Below are 27,374 nucleotides of genomic sequence, written 5' to 3'. Positions count from 1 at the left end.
ATGCACTAGATGAAGTTCGTCCTTCATCATTGGTCTACTTTGGCCAGTCTCAGTGATGCTGAAACCTTCATGCATTTTTATTTACATAAGCACTATTATTTTTGTATGTTGTGGAAATAGCAATCAAGTCCCTAGTCAGACATAATGGATCTTTTCAACCACTGCAACCTGAAATATTCATGGACCTGGTTATATTAGCTTTCAGTTTGTTGTTGTGTCTAAAAGGTACTATTCTCCATTGAGGACACCTTTAAGAGACTAGGAACTATGAAAAAGTGTATTCTATTAGAGTCACAGTAGCTAATATATCATAAATATATTAGAAATCATTAAGTAAAGTTTCTGTTTCACTGACGAAATAACACGTTAATGCTTTGATTGAACAAAAAAAAAAAAACCGGTTTCCTAAGGGACTAGTCCATTCTTCAAAGACCCAGAACAATACTAGGATGTACGCAGTTTCTACTCCTCAACTGTGACCACCCTTTGCTTTCAACTCGTCTTATCCAATCACAATCCTCCTCGTGTCTCACACGCCCACTGTTGTCCAGGCTTGACCAATCACCGAGCTCATCGCTGAGGCTCGGCTCAACGCACTCCGCCATTTTGTAGCGCTTTAAGAAAACTCAGCCAAGCAACGAAGTTGCGGATCAGAGCTGCTGTTCCTCGGTGTGCAATGGACGGGTAAGTGATGCTACGTTATTATGAATGGAAAATAAATTGAGCTGGCCGAGCGATAAGCCTTAAACGAATAAAACCCTACCTTTATTAACTGTAATGCATTTGTTTGTTTGACTGGACTCTCACCACCAGTTGCGGTAACGTTAGTTTTCCCGTGAATCAGGTTTCTGTCTGATGCTCGCAGCTTTGTTAATCACATTTTGCTTTTTCCAAGTTTGCCTGTTTTATTAGTACGACGTAAATCAGAGTTCGTGTTTTGCAGCGTAAATAAGGCAGTTTTGTTGCAAAACTAGGGAGATTTTCATCGAGAGGACTTGTTGCATCGTATGCAGTGATAAAAGTAGAAAGAGTAACGTTAAATAACATTCTTTAAAACTCACAAATATAGGGAAACAAGCCCCAAAAGTTGTGTTATTCTTTCAGACCAGAAAACTGTTAGTAAAATGAATAAAAGTAAATTGAATAGTTGGGTTGTGTGATGGCATTGACATCTTTTTCCCTGTGCAGCCGCCTAGAGACTGAATTGTATCCTGTGGGATCAAGTTACGCAGAATTAGAGTAAGTCCATCTAAAATTTTACACTTCAGAGCTGGAGTTTTTATTTTCTTTATTACAAGCCCACAGATTACATTTTATTTAGTTGTTATATTAGTCAAATATTAGCATACTAAGGTGCTTCGCTTACAAAAATCGTCATGGTTGCCATAGTTTCCGCCAAAACACAGTTATTTTAGCCGTTTTAATTTCCTGAATATGATTGCATTGGTGTACCTTGACTTTTTTAATCCTTAGAAGCACGGGTCCTTTTTTTAAGTGGTTCAATTAAGGTTTATTGCTAGAGCACTGCAAAATATGGGTTTTAAGGTATTTAGACTTGGGTTACAAAATAACCAAATATAAATAAAACGGCTTATAGGGAATTCAACTTCCGGAGTTTGACACACAGCATTTTCTCATACCATAAACTAAACGAATATTTACATTTTAGAAGTTTTAGTCCCTATTTGCTGATTAGCAACCTAGTGGTGGCTACATAGCGGTAAACATTACTGTTGTGACTACTGTAAGGTGGTGGAAACTGTGGTTAACATGGTAAATGGTTGGCTAGTGAGTCTCTTTGATAGACCCGAATGAACCAGACAAACGCATGTAAGAAGATACACAGAATCTAAAACCACACCCCATGTATTGTGAAAAATGACCCCAGTCTATAGGGCCCCTTCATTTGAGCTCTCACACCTATTTGCATGAAGAGTTTTTCCCTCTTGGGGAAGATGTATCAGGACTTTGTTTTGGTACACTTGGTTTCTTTTTCTTTCCATTGTTTCAAACATAAAAGCATTGATATGAGGGCTTTTCGAAGAGCCGAGCCAGAGGAGAGATTCTGGTATTGCGTTTACTGAGAGTTCATGTGAAACAGGATGTGGGGGTTAATCTTCAACCATAGACTGACCCAAAAATACCACTCATATTTCTTGCTCTAAGGGAGATCTGTGGGAAGGAACTAGATTGCACTCTCTAGCTGCAATCTGCTTATTCCTTTAATGGGAAAAACATCTAACCAACATGAGCCAAATTAAATATTAGACTCATTAGCCCCACTTTAATATGGATTACGGTTAATATTTAGGTTGAGGATATTAATTTTACGAAATGGGCTGGATTCTTAAATTACATTATAGACATCTTTGCATGCAATGTTTTTCTTTACCTTTTGCTTTATTGGGACTATAAGTGCATGGGGTCAGAATGTTTTTTCTTTTCCAATTTCATGCATTTTGTTTATGGTTTCCTGCTCTGATTTTTGTTTTGTTTTCCATTGGTTTTCTTTTGCAGCGTCGTTCACGATATTGCAGTTGGTACAAAGGTAAGAATCTTATTTTAAGTCCTTCAGTCACTACGACTACATGTGCTGTACAGCTTGGGTTGGTTGAATAAGAGCAGATTGTTTCGCTTAACTTTCTTTAACTGTTTGTGTGCTGGGGCTCTCTGTATTGAGAATTCGCATGGCCTTTGTGTCTTCCACACCTTGTGCTATCGCTCCTTCCAGGCATGATTCATCCTGGCAATAATGGGGTGAATCAGAGATTTGTTAGAACAAGCACTGTGGCATTGTGCCATGCCACATTGTGCTTCCTCAACTGAAAGTTATAGTTTAATTTCCGAAACAAATTCTGGTTCATAATATTTGGCTGTTGTGAAACGCATAGTTAAGAAATCCTTAACTTGCTGCCTGGATCAGCCTTCACGAGGCCACAACACGAACACTCCCTCATTAAAGATTATTTCCTGTGGTATGTGGCTAGTGAGGAGGGACCCACAGGATGTAGAACAAAAGCCTGATTCATGAGTTTCATTTAGGTTAGTTACATGCTTTAGGTCATGCAGTAACTTATGCAGCACGAAACCTACAGGCACTGCATTTGTCTGAGGATTAACACGGTACAGAGATAGGCACTTTTTTTAAGAGTTGTATGCTAATTGAAAATTTGGATTCTGAAAGGTTGTCTAGTTTTGGATTTGAAATATCTGTAAGGGACATTTTTCTGTATTACGTCACAGGTTCAGATCAATTACGGGATAAAGACAACCTGAAACTCCATACAGAACTCATTTTACTTTTGTAACATGACATTTCTGAGTGAAATAGGAGATTTAATAAGAAAAGGTGTAGGCTAGGGCTTGATTTTATACACTGGGAATTGATTGAATTGTGAAACCAACAAGTGAGCTTGATTGAATAAAGGTTTGTGAAAACAAAACCTCCTAAATAGCTATTGGTTAAAATTACTGTGGCCTAAGTGATGTCATCAGCAAAGTAAAGTCATTTTAGAGCATGTTGCATTTACATTTTGATGAAAATAAAAGAGTGGAATAGCATGCAGCAGTCATTCACAAAAAAAGGTCACTGTTGATTTCATGTTAAATGGTAACACAGGAATCTTATCATCCTCATGCATTTGGTTAATTTAAACTGCAAATTCACAATACAATAATGTTCCACATGTCTGAGTGAAACCCAACATAGTTTATGCAATTCCTATTGATCTTGAGCAACGGGCTGTATTATTGGTTAATTTTATTTTTCTATAGCTACAAAATGGGTTTTCTTTATTTAAAATGCACTGAAAATTCATGCACAATATAAGATTAATTAAGAAAAGTAGATGTTCAGTTCTAATTTAAAGTCTTAAAAATGTTTATCAGATGTTCTGACTGTTAGATGATCTTCAGGTAACCAAGCATTTTATTGTTTCGGCGCACTTTCTACCTCAGCCTAAAGATTGAACCCGTTTCAGAGACATTCCTCAGAGATTGGTTTTGGCTGTTGATATGACGAGATGAATGCAGTCTATTCATCAAATGCAAATATGTTTGCCTCATCACTCAGCACACACATGTAGCTCTTGTGTTTGTTCAGCAGTGCTGATCAGGGGGAAGATGGCTGGGGGAGGTGCTAATGGGTCACATGGGGGTTCGCTTGATGCTATCAGTGTCTCTTTCTTGTTCTCTGTATCTCATAAAGAATGCAGGTCGATAGCTTGTGGGTCGCAGGTGCTGGTTATAGCTTGTTTTAACTGGAACTATTGTGGATTGTCATCTTGTTAGATGGAGTTTAATTTAGCCCAATATACGAGAATCTGAAGCTTTCCTGTGTTACCAGTTAGCATGAAATCATGACATTTTTGCCTCTTCTGTTCGTTTTTTTTTTTGTGAATGATTGGTGCATGTTATTCTACTATTTAATATCTTTGATCAAAATGTAAATGCAACGTCCTCTAATACGACTTTCCTTTTCTGATGACATCACCTAGGCCACAATAATGTTCACCAATAGCCAAACAGGTATTTCGAAGGCTTTGTTTTAGCAAACTTGCATTCAATCAAGCTCAATTCTTATCTGTTTCACAATTCAGTCCGTTCCCAAGAAGTCACCGTTTCTTATCAAATATCCTATTTTACTCCGATCTGAACCTGATACTTAATGCAGAAAAATCCAACTATTTTAAATCCAATCTCAGAAATAACTTTTTCAGTTGTTGAGTTTGAAGGGTCCAGATGTCTATATGTTAAAATCTGTATAGAGTCCGTATATGGACAATTACTACTGCTATTATTGCATAAAACTGAAGTCTGGATCAATGCTCATAACCTGTATGGTTAGTGTGGTATATGGCTCAAGTTTGAACAGTAATTGTGGGTGAAAGGCACACCTGGGCGTATGGAGATAATGGGTCTTGTGTATTTAGTTCTGGGTTGGGTTTCAGTTACCTGCAGCGCAGGCACAAGGTCTCCATAAATTGGAGCTGCTGTGTTAACAGCCCCAATTTTGTTTTTAATTATTGCAGTCGTCGCCCCTCGCCATGTCTTTCACACCTTTTAATCTGTTTAACCAAGTATGCCACACCCAAGAAAAAGTTAACACATTGAATATTTGTGTTCGTCATGCTCAATCAACTATTCACTGAGATCGTGTTGTCTGACACCATCTAGAAGTTGAGGAATGTTCCAGGTCCAGTGCAAGTTGAAATCTATCACCGGAAATTCTATCACCATAGAAAATAATTTCAATTAGTTAAAACATATAAATTGTGTTTTTGATGTGATTTGTGCACCGGGAAACAGATAAGATGATAATTATGTAATGCTATGGCTGATATTAAATGAATTAAAAATAGAGCACTGAAAGATAAGAGCCACACATATGGATATTGTGGCCTCAAATTAAGTATGTTCACATTTCACGTTTTCATTAATTCCCTCATTTTAGTCAAATTGTAAAGTTACGCAAATGTATTCCCTACATTTAATGTAGTGAAATTGTGACCATATTGTAGTAATTTGTTCCCTTGTTTTCATATAGTTAAAACGTTGACCACAATTTAACTAATTTAACTATTCATGGCATTTTTCAGCGTTTTAAATGCTCCAAGGTAATTTAGGCATCGCACCATTATAATGTACATTATGAAATAAGGATGCTTGTATTGAGATTTTCTCAAGATGTTATGATTTAACAATGTTAGAGGGTAATAATTTTTATATTCAGAAGAAATAACACGCATAATGTAACTGTCTGCAAAGTACTGGTTACATTGAACAAAGCAAACTTCTCTAATTCTGTGGGTTACACAAAACCAGAAATTCATTTGACTAGAATAGTAGTCCTGCTGCTAAAATGATAATTTAGCAGTATTGCTATGAACGTCGCAGGCTTGTAGTCAATTCATTGGCAGTTTATGGTAACAGTCAACAGAGCGGAGCTGTAAACAAGTTTTTGGTTCATGCTGACTTGGTGTCAGCGTGGACCAGCAACTGTTTGTTACCCATATTCTTAAAAAATATCTGCTGTGTTCAGCAGAAGAAATTCATAGAGGTTTGGAACAACTATCCCATTAAACCAAGATTACATGCGACTTAAAAGTAATAAAATCACAGTTCTGCAAATAACATGCGTCTTTGTCCCATTTAATTAGGACAATCAAAAGCAAATGTTTGTTCTGATTGTCCACTTTCCGAGCACAGACAGTTGAGACAAACAAAGCAACAGAAGATGGCTGGATTGAGGCCGTGTATGACTAAAGCAAGAGTGAATTAAGTGTATTCAGCAGAAACTCCATGCAACCACACAGGCCTGCCCACCACATTAAAATTCCACAGTCAAACGACTCAATGAAAACCACATGTAAACCAGAGGGGGGTGGCATCTGGTTCAACAAACTAAGCTAAGAAACAATCGTTTAAAGGGTTACTGCAAAACAAGCTAAACTGGGAACTTAAAGCTTTTACAGAAACCTGTCTGGATAACCACGTTCTTCAAAATATCTGCTGTTATATTCAACAGAAGAAAGAAACTCGTACAGGTTTTAGAGAGTAAATGATGAGAGTTTCCATTTTTTGGGAGAACTATTCCTTTAAGCTGGGTTGAAATGTGGTGTTTGATACCATGCACAGAGGTTCTTCACGTGGACATGTTCCGTCCTTCTTTAAAAATAAAGTGTGAAAGAGCAAATTCAAGATTCAGTCTGCACACTCATTCCTCCTGGTTGACGACCCGGAAATGTAAAACCGCCCCTCTCCCCATGGTCTACGGAGATCTTGCTTCATAGGTTTCTGGTGGGGGATGTCTTGTGGTTGATCTCTGACCCCACCCGCCCTTAAGGCAATGCTATTTGCACAGGAAAACTGAATGCAGCATTGTCCATTTCCTGCGTTCAGAGTTTTCTGATGTAAACTTGTCCTTATTTGGACATCCTACTATCATTCTTTCCTTTACTGGATGTTTTTGGCATTCCGGCTAAAGGTTGGATTAGTCTACCATCGTTTTTTTCCTCTTTGCTTCAAGTGTTCTGTTTGTAAACCTCAGAACTGACTGTCTTAACTTCATAAAAATGACTGAAACCGGTTTGACCTGGAGCTTTTCTCTTTTTTTGTCAGAGAGGATCCGACGAGCTGTTCTCCTGTGTTTCCAGCGGGCCCTATATCATGACCTCAGCAGGTAGGATCTGTTTGCTCTTGACTCATCATTTCCTTGTCAAATGTGTTTAGTTTTGTCCCAACAATCTGCCCTGATCATCTACCTTCCACACAGCCAACGGCAACGACAGCAAGAAGTTCAAAGGTGACATCAGAAGTCCTGGCGTCCTGTCCAGAGTTATACATGTCCGCAAGCTGCCCAATGACATCAACGAAGCAGAGGTCATCTCCCTCGGCCTTCCCTTTGGGAAAATCACCAATCTGCTCATGCTGAAGGGAAAGAACCAGGTATCATTCTTTCTCCATTTATGACACTCTTAGAATTAGCTTGAAATGGGAGACAAGTTGACTTAACCTAGCTGTCCACCAAAATTTAGGGATTTTTCGTATGTGTCCCTGGACCACAAAACCAGTCATAAGGGTCAATTTTTCAAAATCGAGATTTATACATAATCTGAAAGCTGAATAAACAAGCTTTCCACTGATGTATGTTTGTTAGGATAGGACAATATTTGGCCGAGCTACAACTATTTTAAAATGTATTTTTGGTTATTGCTACAAATATACCCCAGCGACTTAAGACTGGTTTTGTGCTCCAGGGTCACATATGTAGTAAATACTGTATATAAACTGGAAAATATTACCACAGTCCCTAATATTTGTGTGCTTAGATGTTTTTGTATGGAGTAAAATGTGTTTAGCTTAGCAACATGTTAACATCAGATTGTACGATTTCTTTTGCTAGAGGTTGTTTGTGAGTGTCTTAAGAATGTTGTACTATAACAAATCAAGGTTATGATAGATAACTAAAACCGTAGAAAAAAATTGAAAAAAAAAAAGACTAAACTAAAATTAACTTTTGTTGCTAATTCCCAAGGAAATTTTTCTAATTTTAATTTAGTGTAACTTGAACTAAAATAAAAAAAGCTGAAATAAAAATATTAAACCATATAGACAAAAAAAACGAATGACAAAAATAAATTAAATATAAAACAAACTAAATCATACTATTAATAAAAACTATAATAGAGACAAAAATTAGCATTTTTGAAAACTTATGCATTTATATGTTGATCAGTGACAGTCAAGACATTTATAATTTTAGTAAAAAAAAAAAAAGTTGAAAAACTTATTTCAAATACATTGTTCTTTTGAAAAACTGTGTGTGTGTGTGTGTGGGGGGGTATATTTATATAAATCTGTAAAACTGTTTCCACAAATATATTAAGCATCACAACTGTTTTCAAAGTTGATCATTAGAACTGTTTCTTGATCAGCAAATCAGCATATTAAAATTATTTCTGAAGGATCATGTAATGCTGAAGACGAGTAACGATGATAAAATCAGGTTTGCTCCACAGGGGTAAATTTACATTTAAAAATATTAAAATAGAAACTCCATTTAAATTAATAATATTTCACAATATTACTTTTCTTTTTTTTACTAGATTTGACCAAATAAATGCCATTTTGGTGAACAAAAAAAAAAAGACTTAAACATTAAAGAATAGGTCATTTCTGTGAAACTGAGTTTAGCTAGACGTCTTTGTGTTCATGTGCTTGCGTGGAGCATTTTCCAGGCTTAAGTCAAATTGCATGATCTGCATTTTTGTGCAGGCTTTCTTGGAAATGAATACTGAAGAAGCAGCCCAGACGATGGTTACTTACTACTCCTCCGTAACACCCGTCATCAGAAATCATCCCATCTTCATGCAGTACTCAAACCACAAAGAGCTAAAAACAGACAACTCACCAAACCAAGTGGTATGTGCTTCAAATTCTCTCAGCCAGCACATGCACCACGTATAGGGCTGCATGTGGCTTCTTTCCACATTTCTGACATATTGATTCATTTGTAAATGTTTTTATGTAAATAAAGACAGCTGAATTTTATAACGATGACTTATTTGCTGCAGCTGTGCACTTGATGATTGATACGAGCGGAGGGTCTGATTTGCTCTCTTCTGCGCATCTTGTTTTTGTTGTCACATTTTCCACACTGCCCATTTTCCTCTCCAAACAGTTTATATGCCACTAAAGGCCTTTAGCAGTGAATTCCACAGCTGCAGCCCATCAGCGCTCATTTGGAGGATTGCTTAATTTACTTTGCTTCGATCTGTTGGAGTAAACACAGAAACGTAGCTTACGGTGTTTACTCCATACTCAGTTTTGTTCAAAATAAGCAATCTACAAATTTCACTCATGCTTTTTCAGACATAAAAATGTGCATATGGATGCATAGGTGTAAAATCAATTAAGTCCAATAAAAAATGGTAGTTTAAATATAATATGTGATTTTTTTTTTTCTGGTTCTACAGAGGGCACAGGCTGCACTGCAGGCAGTGAATGCTGTCCAGACAGGTGGCATGACTCTAGGTGCTGTTGATCCATCTGGTTTGACTGGCCCCAGCCCTGTCCTGAGGGTCATCGTTGAAAACCTCTTCTACCCCGTGACCCTAGATGTCCTGCACCAGGTATACACTTGCTCTAGTTCCTTTCTTACTAAAGGGATAGTTCACAGAAAAATAAAAATTGTCATAATTTGCTCACTCTCCGCCATAAGGCTTTGGTTAGTCTTTATGTGTAATGCATTATACAGGTATTTGTAATGCAAGTTGTAATGCATTTTGTATTTTCAATAATAATAAAGTTAAAATGCATTATAATATTTGAAGGTTCGTTGTCATGTGTTTTATTTGTAACTGTGGTTACAATTATTCATGAGATCATACAATGCATTATAAAGTGCATTACAAGGCATAATTAATGCATTCAAACTACTTTTATAATGCGTTATATAAAAAGGATGTAAGTAAAGTGTTGCCAACATTTTCAATGAGACCTGAGACGTTTCTGTCCTTAAAAGATTCAAAAGGTTCATAAAGTTGCCGTGAAACGAATAAATATAAATTAAGTGGTTTAATCAAAGCCTTCTCAAGAAATGCGATTGCTGATGAACAAATTAAATTTAGTTTTTTATTTATATCTAAATGTATGGTATGTGTGTCTACAATTAATAGACACACATACCATGAGCACATCACATCTGGTAAGTGCATAAGCTCAAACGATGCCTTCATAAGCATTGTGGTTATCTGGACTTTCAATGGAAGGACAGAAACCTCTCAGGTTTCAGTAAAATATCTGTATTTGTTTTGTGAAGATTTGGAATGACATAAAAGTAAGTAAATGATGACCATTTTCATTTTTGTGTGAACTATGCCTTTAACTGTTGGCAGTTATGGTTGTTCGATACTAAAATATGTTTGGTTCCTCAACAGATTTTCTCGAAGTTTGGCACTGTGCTAAAAGTGATCACTTTCACAAAAAACAACCAGTTTCAAGCTCTCCTCCAGTTTGCTGATGGCCTGACAGCACAACATTCCAAGCTGGTGAGTAGCGCCATCTATCAGCCATAATCTCTAATGACAAACTTTGTTTTTCATCAGAGAGTGCCTGGGTTGCCAGGTTGAGAGGATGAGCAGAAAATGTATCTATTTCTGAAAAAGCTCTGATTGGGGGATTGAAATCTGGCAAATGCAATCATGAAAGCTTGCGAAGGCTTGTTACTAATGCAAGAAAAGGCAAATGTGTAAATAAAATGAGACAACTTCAGGATAAATAACCAGTGGGCAAATATCGCAGATGATTGTTAAAAAAATCGAGAGAAACAGAAATCGTGATCACGATTAAAATACAATTCATCATGCAGCCCTATCTGAACTGAACCAACACAGCCGTTTTACAGCAAAATCTGAACTGTCTCCATAGTTGAGTTTTCATAATTGATTGTGCTGTTTATCGCTGAAGCTGCTTTGACACAATCTCTATTTTATAAAGAGCTATAGAAATAGGTAATTTGACTTGCAGTAATTCACAAACTGTGAAATAAGTTGAAAGTCTAGATTTTGATGTCTGTGGCACAGTTTTTAATACTCTCTTTCCTCAGGCTCTAGATGGACAGAATATCTACAATGGCTGCTGTACCTTGCGGATCAGCTTTTCCAAACTTGCCAGCTTAAACGTCAAATATAATAACGACAAGAGCCGTGACTACACTCGCCCGGACCTGCCAACTGGGGACAGCCAACCCACTATTGAACATCACGCTATGGCTGCTGCTTTCGGTACAAACGGCTGTTAAATTACAACCAGCACACTCTTTTCTTAACCACATTCCCATTCTGCCTCTTTTAGAAAGTCTAAACATCCTGGTATTTTGCAGCTACTCCCGGGATCATCTCTGCCGCACCATACCCAGGAGCGCATGCCTTCCCTCCGGCTTTTGCTTTCCAGCAGGCTGCGGGTACAACGGCACACAGCTCGACTCTAATGCCTTTTGTATTTTGTTTCTTGTATAGCATAAAATTTAATCCATCTTGAACAGGGTTGACAATACCTGGGGTTCACGGAGCCCTCACCTCGCTGGGCATTCCCGGGGCAGCGGCGGCCGCTGCAGCTGCGAGCAGACTGGGCTTCCCCGCCCTCCCCGGCACACACTGCGTCATGCTGGTCAGCAACCTGAACCCTGAGGTTAGCAGTTCTCAGTCTCTGACAGACCTAGAAAGTGCTCAAGATGTCTTTAAATATTAGGTCTTTGTTGATGTTGGATGGCTGATTTTACTATTATGCCATTATGTTCTTAATTCTTCAATTTTATTCTTCTTTAATTTTTTAATGAATGAGAAATGTATCAGTTGTATCAAATGTAGAGTCACAATGGCAAAATTTCAGTAGTTGAGTCTCTACACACTTTTTATATTGTACGTTTTAATGTATGTTTTTATAATATAATGTAAATATATTGGTTTAAAAAGTAATAATTTAAATGAAAGCAATGGTACCACAGCAAAACTAAATGGAACTCTTATTGAAACAAAATGTAAGTTTTTTTTTATTTATTTTTTTTTTTTATTTGATTATTTAAATTAAAACATTAGCAATGACACCACAACATAAATATTGGTATAAATATTTCATTAAAAAAATTACAAATGGCAATGGCACCACAAAATAAATATGGTGGAACATGCTTTTTGTAACAATTTATAAAATAAAATGCAGCGTAATAATGTGTAGTACTATAAATTGTAATAATTTAGATTGAAACAATGGCTATGCTAGAACAAAATAATAATAATAAAAAAATAATATTATATTGTAAAAATAATGGTATGAATATTAATACTTAATTTAAATTAAAGTAGTTGCACCACAGCAAAAACTTAGTTGACAAACATTTATTTTGTTTTTTAGAGAAAAAGTACATTATATATTAAAACAATGGCATGTAGCTAGTTTAACTGAGTCAAATTAACAGTACAATGGATATTATAGACTGATGTTGTTACTGCTGCAATACTGCTGAATGTTCCTTTAAATTTAGTGCATATATGATCTGTTGTCCCTCAGTAATAGCAGTGCACGGGACAAAAAGCCCGTTGCTTAGTGTCCATTAACCGAAGCTGCTCCTCTTTATTCGCTCAAGTGTCCTCACCCCTTCTACAGTGCGTTGTCATTTCTTCCTCTAACATCCTCAGGTTTTTTGCATAAAATTATGCCATTCAGTTGAGCCTCATTCTTCTTGTTGCTTCCATTTGAATATGTTGCTGCTTTACTTCACATTCCACTCATCTCCTCCAAATATTACCACAGTAAAATAGCCAAATTGCATTTTCTGTTGGTCTGTTCTTTTATTTGTATTACTTTGTAAAAACAGACCATCAGAAAATGCGTTTACACATTGACATGAGCGCATTGTTTACTACAGTAACTAATTGCTAAAGATTAGCTTGTTATGCTGGTTAAGTTTCTTTGTTAACTTTAGCACTATATTTTGTATTTCTTTATGTATACTGACCTTGTTTTTTTTTACCTCCTTTTTTTTTCTCCTACTTCTCTCCCTCCCCGTTCCCCTCATCCCATTGCTCTTTTTTTGTTTTGGAAACCTCGTTCTCCTTTGCCATCTGGCTGCACGCACCATATGTCTTTACTCATCTGATCTGTACGAACAATTACACGATTCAACATCATCCCACAATCTCTCTCACACACACACACACACACACACACACACCCAACATGTCTTTAAACACACAAACATCTCTCTCTGTTCTATCCCCCCCCCCCCACTCCCTCCCCCCTCTCTCCGCTCCCAATCCATTAACCATCTTCATGATCCAACCATCGTTTTTCGCCATTTCCCGTGGAACTGCCTCGCTGCCTCGGATATGTTGAACCTCCACTCTGCCTCCGATCTTTACCTGTCTCTTCCTCCTCCGCTGCCCCCCTCTGCTGTCCTTTAAAGAGAGTTACGCCCCACTGCCTCTTTATTCTCTTCGGTATGTCATCCTTTAGCATCTTTTTTTGTCACTCGTTTGTTCTGGTCTTTTAATTTGGTTTGATTTCCTCATAAGGCATCTGTGAGGCCCGATTCTTTGAGTGCCTCGCTTGTTTTCTGCAGTATTTGGTGTAGTGAGATGAGACGCGTCATGAAAAGCTTCAGCTTTCCCTGGACAGTGGCACTTCCTCTGAACACAGACGGAAGGCTGCAGCTTTTTAATGACGGAACAAAGCAAATTGGCGCCTCATAAAATATTGCATGCTTTTGAAAACTGTTCCTCTTTTACCTTTTTTATTGCATGTCTGTGGAAGAAAAGCTGTTTAAAATACTTGGTTAATAGTCAAGACTCCTGCTGTTTTATAAGTTCATTCTTTTTTGGGTTAAAAACATTTTCATCCCCTCAACTTTTTATCTTTCGATTCTTATTACAGTCAATCTATTCAACCTGTTCCTCAGGAGATCGAAAAACAAACTAAACGCACATTGCAGTTTTCTGAACTTTTTGAACTCTCCTCTTAACAATTTGTTTTTTTTCTAAACTAAGATTTTTTCAGTCTTTTCTTAAAGCAAGTTCCCTTCCGCTTGAATAAACCCTTGTTAGACACTAGTGATAATTTTATGTAAATACATATATATTTTGTACCTTGAAGAGCATGTGATGGTGTGATATAATGGAGTATCTTGATTGTGAACTGAAGTTGTTTTATAGCTCAGGCCGGTTTTGTTGAGGTGTGAGATCATTACGTACTGCTTATTTGTATCTGACATCATACTGTCCGTCTTTGTAGGTGTATATGGGGATGTATTGAGAGTGAAAATCATGTTCAATAAGAAGGAGAACGCTCTCGTACAGATGTCTGATGGGACACAGGCTCAGCTTGGTAAACCTACTTAAAATTATTACAATTTGCTTGCAGAACGAGTGGACAATTTATATATGCACCACCATTTAAGAGTTTGTGCAAGCATGAATTTTTACAATGCTTTTAAAAGCAGTCTCTTTTATGCTTACTAAGGCTGCATTTATTTGATTTAAAAGTGTCGTAAAACAGCAATATTATTAAATATTACGACAATATAAAACAACAGTTTTCTGTACTAATATTTAAAAAAAATATTTTTAATTTAAGTCTTCAGTTTCACGTATATATAAATAATGATATGATTGTTATAATTATATATAAATTAGCATTATTAATATTTATTTATTAAAGTTGAAAATTGTGCTGCTTACATTTTTTCAGGATTATTGAATAGAAAGTTCAAAAGAGCAGCATTTATTTTCTTTATTTGTAACGATGTAAAAAAGTAGGTTTTTTTTTTTTTTTTTTTTTTTGCATCCTTGCTGAATAAAAGTATTAATTTCTTTCAAAAAATGTCACTGATTGACACCGCAATAACTGACTACTCACTATATTTGCTTATTGGAAATGTTATGTCTTTAGTCTCATCAGAAATGGATGAGTGCATATTTCATAATCAGATTGTACTTTTTTTTTTTTTTTTTTTAAACCACTACAACGATAATTCACAATGAACAAACAAAGGAAACTAGAGGGCTATCGGTCATGCTGTTTTACAGTTTTGTTGATTAATATTAGCTGTGCTTCAACGCCCAAAGTTATTTATAAATGTCCCAATGTTTAGCAGATGCTAGCACCCAGATTTGTTTTCACAGTATACTGATTGATGTTATGGGAAACTGGGGCGCAGAATGATGCACACTTGATATTTCATTTGATTTGTAGTTCAGTATTTATTTATTTATATATGTATACATTCATATTTCAGCAATGAGCCATCTAAACGGGCAGAAGTTGTACGGCAGGCCTCTGCGCATCACGCTGTCCAAACACATGACAGTCCAGATGCCACGGGAGGGACATGAGGACCAGGGTCTCACCAAAGACTACAGCAACTCTCCTCTCCATCGCTTCAAGAAGCCAGGCTCCAAAAACTACTCCAACATCTTTCCTCCCTCATCTACCCTGCACCTGTCTAACATCCCGTGAGTTTATACACATCAGCCTCTTGTTTTTCTATGAATTTAAAAACCCAAATATCTCACGTCTAACTTTGTCTCTGTTCTAGACCCGCGGTTGTTGAAGATGAGCTCAAGGTGCTCTTTGCTAGCAATGGTGCTCTTGTCAAGAACTTCAAGTTCTTTCAGTAAGTGTATGCAGTTTGTGGCATTATCATACTGTGACTTTTATGTAGTATAACATCATTTTAAATTATTGATACTGGTAGTGGAGTCGCAGCCAGTAACTGATAGTGTGTATGTGTGCGTTTAAAACTTTTGTGCACATTTTGCTATATATTAGGGCTGTCAATTGATTAAAATATTTAATTGCGATTAAACGCACGATTGTCATGAGTTAACTCGTGATTAATCGCAACTTAATCGCACATTTTTCTCTGTTTTAAATGTACCTTAAATTAATACTTTTTTAATACTTTAATCAACATGCATGGCCAAATATGGATGCTTTATGCAATATGTTTATTATTAATGAAACCTTAACATAGAGCATGAAGACTAGACAAAAGGTCATAGATGTTTTTCAAAGAATTTGTTCATGTCTATTAAGACGCATGAAAAAATGAACATAGAAACAGGTTCCCATTACTTCTCTTTCTTTGCACTGAGCAATTTACTTACACAAACCTGTTTACATGTTCACAGGACAGGGCAGCTCACTTCTTCTGAACAAGCAAAATGTACATTTATTTATTACATTTGTTTGCCTCTCTGTACCCACATACTGTATTTTGATGCAGCTAAATTCTCAACGGTTTTCATTCATATATTTGACTGTTTCTGTTGTCCGACAATGGAATGAATATGAAATAGTGACTGAAACGCGACCCATTAAGACTACATAACCAGCTCTCCCTTCCAAGAGGTTAATCTGCACAAAAATCCTGATTATAATCCAGCCGTCATCAGATAAAATCAAATAGGCTACACATAAAATAAAGACAATGGCTGTGCTGTGATTTCGGCTATACTTGCATGTAAAATTAGAGAAGTAACAATATGTGTTTTAACTGAAAGCACAGCTCCTCTCAGCCACTCGCGGAACAGAGCAGACGCACAGAAAGAGGTGTGTGCGCAGCAGGAAAGAGAGTCTCAGAAATTAAATAAGGTTTGGGCAAACCCTAAAGATTGGTCGGTAGGTGCTTTTTTGCTAAAGGGGTCTGAAAAGTCACTAAGTTGGCAACACTATCAGCATCTCCATCCATTTCTCCAACTACGGGTTAGGCCACGGGTCAAACAGAAAATGCACGCTGCATTAATAAAACTAGTGCCGTTAAAATTAATTTGCGTTAACGCGTTAATTTTGACAGCCCTACTTATATCACTTATATGCGTTATGAAGTCAACTTAGTTAGTTTAGTGAATGGTATTTAGTAAATGTTTTTTAGTTTTGTTACCTGGTAATTTTGAGTTCAAATTGGCCACAACCGTCTGTTGTGATTACTGAATTTGTCAGCACATAAATTCTATATCAGTGTATCCACAAGAAATACTAACAAATTCATCAACTTTCAGGAAGGATCGCAAGATGGCTCTCATTCAGATGGGTTCAGTGGAGGAAGCGATCGAGTCCCTCATCCAGTTGCACAACCATGATCTCGGAGAAAATCACCATCTTAGGGTTTCTTTCTCCAAGTCCATCATTTGAGACAAATACAGTCTAGAAAGGGCTGGAGTGGCCAGTCATTTTAAACCTTAATGAGTCTTAATCACAAAACTCACTTCCATCATTCCTTTATTTTAATTTAAGAGGCATTTTTAGTGGATATTTACATATATTTTTTTTCTCAAGGTTTTAGAACAGCTGTATTATTAGTCGGGCCCGAAAACTTCAATAACTGTATGCATCACTCCATCTGCCACTTTCAGCCTATTTCAGGCTTCGGAAAGTGATTTCTGTAGAAGTAGAGATGAACCACTACAGGCCTTTGATTCCATTCATGCCATTTGTGCCTTACTGATCTCCAGAAACTCAGTCAAACATCTGCATCTAATGTTTGCAAATCTGTAGTTTACAGTCCATTCTTGTGCCCTGAGGGCCAAACATTCATTTTCTATGAGACATGGGTTATTTCATCAGGCTGATGGTACAGGCCTAAAACTCTGCGCCTTTGCATTACGTATCTCCTGGTAGGGTTGTACTCATCATATCCTCTAGCTTTAGCATTTATACTGTATCTTTAGACGTAGAATGTTTACAGACATTTCCTCCTTCAAATTTATGCAATCGTTTGTGTATAAATCCAATAGTGTTGTCTAAATTTGTATTGTTTTTATACTGTGGGCCATTGCATGTTGGCTGTGGTCAGCGGATCATTAACCGCTGTCGGTTTACTGTTTGTCCTGTATTTTGCGTAGATGTTTAGCGTCGGGTTTCATGTTGTTGTGTGATATTGTAGATTATTTAAGATATCCTACTTAAATGCCCCATGTATTTTATGTATTCATGTACCTGTGTGTACACTACAGCTTGATACCAAAGCCTTTCCTCCGTGTACCTTCGTAAGGGACATCCTGACACCTTTTAGCCTCACGACAAACGGCGTGTACAAACAGGTCCTCTCAGAGGGGCTTACGTCCGTTTCTCTGTAGAGAACGGTGATGGAAACAGTTCAGGTGAATTAGGACGGTCGCCAGATATGACTGATAATCAGCACACCTGCTGAATTGTGCACGTCACATAATGCCAGTCTTAACAGATGGTCTTTAGTGACCTCTGTAAAAAGAGCTAGGCCTTTATCCCCCCCACTCAAAAAAAACTGAAATCTGACAAGTGCCTTTTTAAAATAATGTCTTTGACTGAGAGAAAATTAATCTTTTTTTGTTTATATCATATTCTCAGCAATGTGTCATAGTGGATTGAGTTATTTTACTATTTTTAATTTTACATTAGGTTCTGTGTATGATGGGTTTTTCCCCCTTTGTTACGTTTTACTATTTGTGTGGGACCAATCTAAAAAATATATATTAAAAAATAGAGGTGGCGCTTTAAAGAAATCCAAATGCTCCTTGTATGTAGAAAAGAGTTTCTGTCATGTTGTTGATTCTCTACAGTGGCTGGATAAAACCTGATTATGCATCCTTGCACAACATTAAACCCCCTCAATATACAACATCTGCCTTAGATTATAAAGTGCTTTTTCTTATAGCGGACAGATGAGGTGTAAATACTATTTTTGTATCACAATGTTAAAAGTTATGGGTTTTTATATCCGTTAAAAACATGTATATTTTGATTACAGCTATGGACCATCATCATGCAAAAATATAGTTAAATATAAAATGGTTAAAATCAGGATTACACTTGTTCTTCGTGACATTCCTAGTTGTACTTTTTGCCTTCAATAAATATTTGTTTACTCAAGTCTGTGTCATGACATTTATTCTTGTCAATTAATGAAAAACGGCTGAAACACACGCAGGATTATTACAGAAAGCACATAAACCCATTACGCAATCAAGTACGCGAGAGTTATTTGGACAAAACAAAGTTGTGGGAACGCTAGCGTCGTGTTATGCAGCAGACTCGAGAGTAGCTAGTAACGTTATGTTTTCAATGTCTCTGCTAGTAGCTACCTATGGATTTTTGTGCCAATTGTCATCAAACAAATCCAGTGTTTTGTAAATAAACAATCTGGTTTGCAAAGAAAAACTCGACTGTCAAACAAATGCAAAGTGATTTTCAAATACAAAACTCTATTTGAGAGAAAATGCAGAGGTATGGACAAATATGTGTTGTGTGTTACAACTTTGTGACTCATTTGCCTTTTTATGGGGAAACTTGGCTTGATTTTCTCAAATGCATGCAGGCAGATTTTCTCACACGAGTGCAATTGAGCAACTTTCTTTTCCAAAACAGCAGATGTTGGTCAATTTACGCTAGTCTCCCGAGACCTGAAACACCTCTTTACCTTTTTCAGACCAATATGAGTGGGGAACAGGTGAGTTTCTGTCTTACTAGATCTATAATTAACCATTTAGATGTTTTCACAAAGCAACCCTACTCAAGTGTCAGTGAAATTCACAACAAGTGCTGTAAAGTTGTTAACATGATTGATTAGTTCAAAAATCAGAGGTGACATGGCTAAACATTTAACTAGTCTGTCTTTCCCTATAAAAACTGATCCATTCTCCGTACCCCTCTGTTGGATCGCGGGATATAGAATATACATATATATTGATACAATTGTATCAACAGTTGTAACACACAATACATATATTTGTCCATACCTCTGCATTTTCTCTCAAATAGAGTTTTGTATTTGAAAATCACTTTGTTTGTTTGACAGTCGAGTTTTTCTTTGCAAAGCAGATTGTGTTTATTTGCAAAACACTGGATTTGTTTGATAAATATTGGCACAAAAATCGCTCCACAGCTACCGTTCTGTTCGACTGTGTTGCTTAGAATAATGCTGCGTCCCAATTCGCATACTATCCGTCCTAAATAATATTCGAAAATAGAATTAGTATGTCCCAAATCATGGTATGTTTAAAAAGTATGCCAAAAGATTCCCGGATGGTCTGCTACTTCCGGTTAGAATTCGAAGTGCACACTCTAACGGCTAATATTGCCCACAACGCATTGCGCTTTGGACTAGGATTCGATTAGAACTACAAACACTCATAGGGGGAAGTCGTGGCCTAATGAGAGTCGGACTCGTAATCCAAAGGTTGCGGGTTCGAGTCTCGGGCCGGCAGGGATTGTAGGTGGGGGGAGTGAATGTCCAGCGCTTTCTCCACCCTCAATACCACGACTGAGGTGCCCTTGAGCAAGGCACCGAACCCCCAACTGCACCCCGGGCGCTGCAGCATAAAATGGCTGCCCACTGCTCCGGGTGTGTGTTCACGGGGTTTTCACTGCTGTGTGTGTGCACGTTGGATGGGTTAAATGCAGAGCACGAATTCCGAGTATGGGTCACCATACTTGGCTGAATACCATACATACTCCCTTAAAACTACAAACATGGCGGATATGCGCTACCGATGGACAGGTAAAGAAAGGGATTTGAGTGATAAATAATGTCTGACCTGATGAAACATATTTATTTAATGTTATCCACATTATATTTACAACATATTTGCAACAACACTGAACTTGTATAATGATAAGTTTGGTCAATTAACTTTGAAATGCATCATTATGCAAACACATGAGCAGAGTTCTCGTTATGAAATGTGCTTCTTTATTTCTCTCCAATACGGTAGGAAATCAAATTAAACGAAATGTGGATGATGTCAACTGTGACAAGATGAATGGCAAGGCAGTTTGAACAGTTACAGGATGCACGTAACTAAGCAACAGAGCTTCTGTTAAAGAAGCAGCTATGACAAAGTATTACAGGCACATAAAAAAAAAAAAAAATTTGAATGTCGTGAAAAAGTTCTTTTTTTTTCTTGTAAGTTATTTCAAAAAGTGAAACGTTCATATATTTTAGATTCATTACATGAAAAGTAAAACATTTCAAAAGTTTTTTGTTTTAATTTTGATGATTCGAGCTTACAACTCATGAAAGTCAAAAATCAGTAACTCAAAATATTAGAATATTTACATTTGAGCTTCATTAAATCTACAGTATAAATTCTGGGTATCTCTTGTTCTTTGAAACCACAATAATGGAGAAGACTGCTGCCTTGGCAATGATCCAAAAGACGAACATTGACGCCCTCCACAAAGAGGGTAAGTCACAGAGAGTCATTACTGAAAGGTGTGGCTGTTTACAGAGTGCTGTATCAAAGTATATTAAATGCAAAGTTGACCGGAAGGAAGAATTTGGGTAGGAAAAGGTTCACAAGCAACAAGGATGACCGCAAGCTTGAGCATCAAGAGTCACCACGCTCAGACGTCTTCAGGAAAAGGGCTACCAAGCCACTTCTGAACCAGAGACAACATCAGAAGCGTCTTACCTGGGCTAACGAGAAAAAGAACTAGACTGTTGCTCAGTGGTCCAAAGTCCTCTTTTCAGATGAAAGTAAATTTTGCATTTCATTTGGAAATCAAGGTCCCAGAGTCTGGAGGAAGAGTGTAGAGGCACAGAATCCATGATCCAGTGTGAAGTTTCCACAGTCTGTGATGATTTGGGCTGCCATGTCGTCTGCTGGTGATGGTCCACTGTGTTTTCTGAAGTCCACAGTCAACGCAGCCATCAACCAGGAAATTTTTGAGCACTTCATGCTTCCTTCTGCTGACAAGCTTTATGGAGATGCTGATTTCATTTTCCAGCAGGACTTGGCACCTGCCCACACTGCCAAAGGTACCAAAAGCTGGTTCAATGACCATGGTGTTACTGTGCTTGATTGGCCAGCAAACTCGCCCGACCTGAACCCCATAGAGAATCTATGGGGTATTCTCAAGAGGAAGATGAGAGACACCAGACCCAACAATGCAGATGACCTGAAGGCCGCTATCAAAGCAGCCTGGGCTTCCATTAAACCTGAGCAGTGCCACAGGCTGATTGCCTCCATGTCACGCCGCATTGATGCAGTAATTCATGCAAAAGGAGGCCCAACCAAGTATTGAGTGCATAGAAATGAACATACTTTTCAGAAGCCTGACATTTCTGTTTAAAATATCCTTTTTTTATTGATCTTATGTAATATTCAAATTTTCTGAGACACTGAATTTGGGGTTTTCATTATCTGTAAGCCATAATCATCAAAATTTCAAGAAATAAAGACTTGACATTTTTCACTTTGTGTGTAATGAATCTATATAATATATGAGTTTCACTTTCTGAAATGAGTGACAAAAAATATTGACATTTTTCACGATATTCTAATTTTTTTTTTTAGATGTACCTGTATGTCCCAAAGCTTGCCTACTACTCAAAAGTATGTACTTTTTCTTCACAAAAAGAGTACATACTTTTAGGGCGTAGTATAAGTAGGCGAATTGGGACGCAGCATATGATTCGAGCAGTAAAATGATCACAATAGCATTATTTTCAAAACACCACAACGGAAAAGAAGAGTTAATGTTAAACGGAGGGGAACCTGATCGCGTTGTTGATTCCCCTCAGGACGCAATTTACCGTAACACTCCTTGACGCTTCTGTCTTCAACCAGGAAGAGGACCTGGATTCTGTCGTTAAAGCCAACTTCATAGTTGTGTGTGGGTCTTGTCTTGTCTTTAAAAAACACGAACGCAAGCTACAATGACACATATACGACTGCTCCCTCTGGTTTGGACTTTGTGGGTTGTTTCTTTCGCCGATGACACGAGCAATATGACCATCGTCACTAAACCACACGCACCCAAGAACACTTCCAGCATCAGTAACGTTACACACCAGTCTCGCAAACATGCCACCACCGCCAGCTCAAATATGGGCTTCGATCTGGACGGCGCGATGATAAACAGGGCTCTGTATGTTCTGATCGGGATCACGGCCATCGGAGTGCTGTATTTCATAGTGAGAGCTGTCCGGTAAGTCCTCTGGAAATCATGTCAAGGGAGGTTTTGTATTAAAAGTGTTCCTACAGTATGTTCACTGTATATCATGCTTATACTTAGTGATGCAAAATGCAGCGTTGTAATGATTAAGTCATATAACCTGTTATTTGACCTCGAGCAAGGCTAAATAAAGTTTTATTTTGTTTTTAAACTTTCGTTTTAGTAGTAGTGGGACAAGATAAGCTATAATTCCCAAAGAGCTGCACGATGGACCTTTAAACACCCTTGTTTTTAAGGTGCGCTAGATCTTGTTAAACATTTTAATTAGCAGTACACGTTTGCGTTTTATTTATATATATTTATAACATACACTCACTTAACTCGATTCTAGAGTTGTTGAAAAGGCTGTTTTATTCTACGTGGAGCGGGTCGCCCCGTCATGGGCGCCGACATGTGTCACATGACCGGAAATCGAGTTAATCAACTATTACTAGGGTGGCCATGTGTTCTCTTTTTACAGTACTTGTCCAGGTTTGTCTTTGTTTTCCTATTGATGTCGTTTTATGGTCCTCAAACATTATATGTATGCTTTGCTTTTACAGTTCAATGTCGATCCCGCCTTCTCGCACGCCACGATTGGTCAAAACAATACATATGCCTGCGCAGTATTGGTCAAACTACTTTTCAGTCATTACCGTAAACAAAGCCAAATTCAATTGAAAAGCGCCCCTGCCAACACATTTCAAGGAAATAGGACATTTGGTCAACAAATGAACAACAACAATGTATTTACTTTAGGGGCTGACATTTAAGTCATAATTTGCTGATAAATCTATAAGAAGGCGAGTAGATTAATTGTATTTTAGTTTGTTTCTTCAAGGGTTTATTGTCTCTGATTTGTACTCTCATTCCAGTCTGAAGAAAACAGGTGTTCAGAGGAAGAAATACGGGCTCCTGTCAAACTATGACGACACAATGGAAATGGCCCACCTGGAAAGCGACGAGGACGATACCACTGTTTATGAAGCCAAATCTTTGAGAAGGTAGTCAAACACTAGAGTATCCTACCAGATATTCACACATTGACATAAATAAAGCTTCTGCTCCGCTTCAGACTTTGGTCTGTGATTTTGGAAATCTATACCTCAGAGAGTATCTTGTCGGATCTGCTTTTTAATAGCTTTTCTTTCCTGCTTCTTTCAACAGATGAATGTCTGGGCGTGTTCAATACTGTCGGAAATATAATATGATGAAGACAATCCCATTATTTCCACCAAAATGGTTGTTGAATGATTTTGTTGTCATTTTCTACAACCATGAGAGGATCTATTCAGGGTGCTTGGATGCCTTTGTCCAAGATTAAGTGGATTGTGTAGGTTTAAACTAGATTTTGGACTGAAATGACCAAATAGATCTTCTTGGAAGGTCATAAATTTTGTTGTGGCAGAAGGTCAAAACTGTGTTTTGTGCTAAAGTTACTTATGCATCATTTTTAGGGGTTTGAAACTCTTGTTTGAGTTGACGTGTGTTAATAATTAATATTGTAAAAGATTGCCCCTCATTTCCAATCCACCAACACTGAAAGGCCTGAAAGTTGTTTGCTAATTTATGGGACTATTATATTGTTTGGACTATCTGAATTTGTCTTGTTTTTTTTATTTTTTTTTGTAGGTGCACTGTCAAATTATGATATGTTTTCTTTCAAATATCCTTCTGTTTTTGTTCTGTTCTGTTCTGTTCTTTTCTCTGTCTTTCTTTCATTACTATACTGGGACTGTACTGGGTATTGATTTCAGATTTGTATTCTGGAATAAGTGTGATAAATTCACGGATTCCCGTGTGTATGATTCTGCCAAATACCAGCATATGTAAGAGATGCACTTTGATTTTTAGGGTTTAGAAACTACAACAGCAAAACATGGTATTTTATGACATTGCGACACTCCTGACCACCCATCATTGCACCATTTCAAGATTTGTTGCATAAATAAAAGTAATTAAATTTTTTTGGACTAAACATTCCCACACAATGTTGGTTCCAAATGTAGATGTGCTGCTGTGTTTATTGTTACTCAGCATGTTAACTGAGGTTTTGTGAGTCTCAACCTGCATTTTTTTTAACAATGGCTGTGATTCTGCATTGTGTAATGGTAACAGTTTAATGTGCTGTAAAAACAGCAAGCCATTTTGAGGTATATAGATGCAATATCAGCATTTTCCGATATCCAACTTAAACATTTAAGGGGTGTGTATGACAGCGTTGATGACATGGTATTCTTTGAAATACATTCACTGATTATTGATGTTGTCAAATACTTTCAAACTGAAATGCATGAAGTATCAATATTTAATGTACATAATTTCAATGATTCCCGAAGTGTGCCTTTCATTCCTTCCCTTTTTGTAATTGCATTTGAGTAGATGTGATTTGGGCTGTTTTGTAATTAAATTCTCTTCTCTATTTTCTAATTTTTTTTTAGCAAAGGCAGCTGTGAAAATAAATCTGCATTGTTTATCCTTTTGATCTTTCACTCAAAAAATTCACAAAACTCTAAGCTATCATTGGGAGAAACCATCATGATGAAATAAATGTTTTTCTCCAATGAATGTTGGCCACAATTATTGGCACCCCTAGAAATCCTTATGAGTAAATATCTCTGAAGTATATTCCCATTCATATTTACATTTTTTAGCACACCAGGGTGACTAGGAGCATGAAATTGTCCAGCCATGACTTCCTGTTCCACAGGATTTTAAAATGAGGAACACAAAGGCCAAATTCCCTTAATCATCCATCACAAGGAGTAAAACTAAGAATAAAGTTCTGATGTGCAGAACATGATTGTTGAACATCACAAAACAGAAAGTGGCTGCAAGATATATCAAACATCCCCTACATCACCACATGTTGTTTGCGAGGGTTTCAAGGAAAATTCTCATCCATCCGAAAACAAACTCCAGCAAATTCAGTTATCAGACACGACTGGAACTTCAAATGGCACTGGATTCTATGGTCAGATGAAACTGAAAAAAAAGAGCTTTTTGGCAGCAAACCCACCAGATGAGTTTAGTACAAACAGGGATAAAAAAGTACCCCATGCCCACGGTTAAATATACTGCTGGATCTTTAATGTTGTGGCCTGTTTTTCTGCTGGAGGTCCTGAACATCTTGTTCAGATGCATGGCATCATGGATTCTATCAAATACCAACAGATAAAAAATCAAAACCTGACTGACTCTGTTAGAAATCTTATAGCCTAATGGGCCGTGTTTGGATCTTCCACCAGGACAACAATCCAAAACAAACATCAAAATAAACACAAAAATGGGTCACTGAGCACAAAACAAATCTTTTACCATGGCTGTCCCTATACTCTGACCTGAACCCTACAGAAAACGAGTGGGATGAACTGAAGAGAAGAAGTACTAACATGGAGCTGGGAATCTGAAGGATCTGGAGAGATTCTGTATGGAGAAAATGGTCTCTGATCTCTTATCAGGTGTTCTCCAAACTCTTCAGGCATTATAGGAGAAAACTCAGAGCTGTTACCCTGTGGAGGGCACTGACATAAACAACCCCAAATAACTTCCCCCCACCAAACCCACTGAGGGGAATTCTCGCTCCAAGTTGAACTCAAAAGTTGTCAAACATGGCTTACTCAACTTCACCTTAAGTGCAGTGTTAAAAGTTATATCTGATGCAATATAGTTAATAAGCCTGTTAACTGCAGTAGAGTGTGTCTATAGCCTACCCTATAGCTCAAATCTTCAACGTGAATCCTATTTCTAATTTAGCATGTCCAACAAGTTTGATACCTAGCATTGTTTTCAATTCATGTCCTTTCACATTGTCATACTTTTAGCATGACAAGTAGGTTAACTTCTTTGATTTGATTATTATAATTAATATGTGCTAGTCTTTAGTGTAATTAAATTCTTTTGAAAAAACATAATTCTTTCCCTTGTGAAGGGGCTTCCTTATTGTTTTATACTAACCATACAGTGGTTTCTGTACTTTTTCCTCATTCTAATTGTGTAGTTTTGAATTAGATTTTTTTATTTCTTTCATGTGATTTTCAGTCACTAGATGGCCCCATCTGTCTGTCTAATAGCAGAGGATGTATGCATAAATACACACACACTCACACTGTCAGCTTTTGCCCAGTTGAGTTTGGCCTCCTTCCTGCCTTATGAACCATTAAAACTGCTAAATAACATGGAGAATTAAGTCTATAAACATCATTATGCTGGAACAACAGAAAGGTTCATATTCTCCAAATTCAGCCACATATCATACATCAGCACAGAAATACCACTCTAGGGTCAAAAGGGGTCAAAACACACATAATCATTATATTACATTAACATCGTAATGAGTTTTGTCATTTTCTGCTCACATCATCACTGCTTAATGAGCAAGTCTTACACCATATTTCAGAATC

General features: G+C 37.3%; 2 protein-coding genes across 3 annotated transcripts; both read left to right on the top strand.

The window, feature by feature from the left end:
• The first annotated feature begins 616 nt into the window (after positions 1-616).
• LOC306854718 (polypyrimidine tract-binding protein 1-like) lies at positions 617-18,905 on the top strand. 2 transcript variants are annotated; one of them, XM_079392952.1, is made up of 16 exons: positions 617-684; positions 1,189-1,239; positions 2,518-2,548; positions 7,120-7,180; positions 7,274-7,446; positions 8,776-8,922; positions 9,477-9,632; positions 10,440-10,550; positions 11,108-11,285; positions 11,384-11,464; positions 11,546-11,691; positions 13,466-13,499; positions 14,290-14,382; positions 15,293-15,509; positions 15,593-15,670; positions 17,058-18,905. In XM_079392952.1, the coding sequence occupies exons 1-16, from the start codon at positions 677-679 to the stop codon at positions 17,188-17,190; spliced, it is 1,698 nt and encodes a 565-aa protein (XP_079249078.1). In that variant the 5' UTR covers positions 617-676; the 3' UTR covers positions 17,191-18,905. The 2 variants fall into 2 exon arrangements, with proteins under 2 accessions (XP_079249078.1, XP_079249079.1); XM_079392953.1 differs by lacking the exon at positions 1,189-1,239.
• A 3,641-nt stretch (positions 18,906-22,546) lies between these two features.
• Positions 22,547-25,537, top strand: LOC306855118 (membrane protein FAM174A-like). The gene is made up of 3 exons (XM_079393567.1): positions 22,547-22,965; positions 23,847-23,975; positions 24,139-25,537. The coding sequence occupies exons 1-3, from the start codon at positions 22,694-22,696 to the stop codon at positions 24,140-24,142; spliced, it is 405 nt and encodes a 134-aa protein (XP_079249693.1). The 5' UTR covers positions 22,547-22,693; the 3' UTR covers positions 24,143-25,537.
• Positions 25,538-27,374: the final 1,837 nt, after the last annotated feature.

The sequence above is a fragment of the Barbus barbus genome, assembly GCF_936440315.1.
Source record: "Barbus barbus genome assembly, chromosome: 35".
Classification (NCBI taxonomy): Eukaryota; Metazoa; Chordata; class Actinopteri; order Cypriniformes; family Cyprinidae; genus Barbus; species Barbus barbus.
Note: the sequence above shows the minus strand (reverse complement) of the source record. Positions and strands in the feature narration are given on the sequence as shown.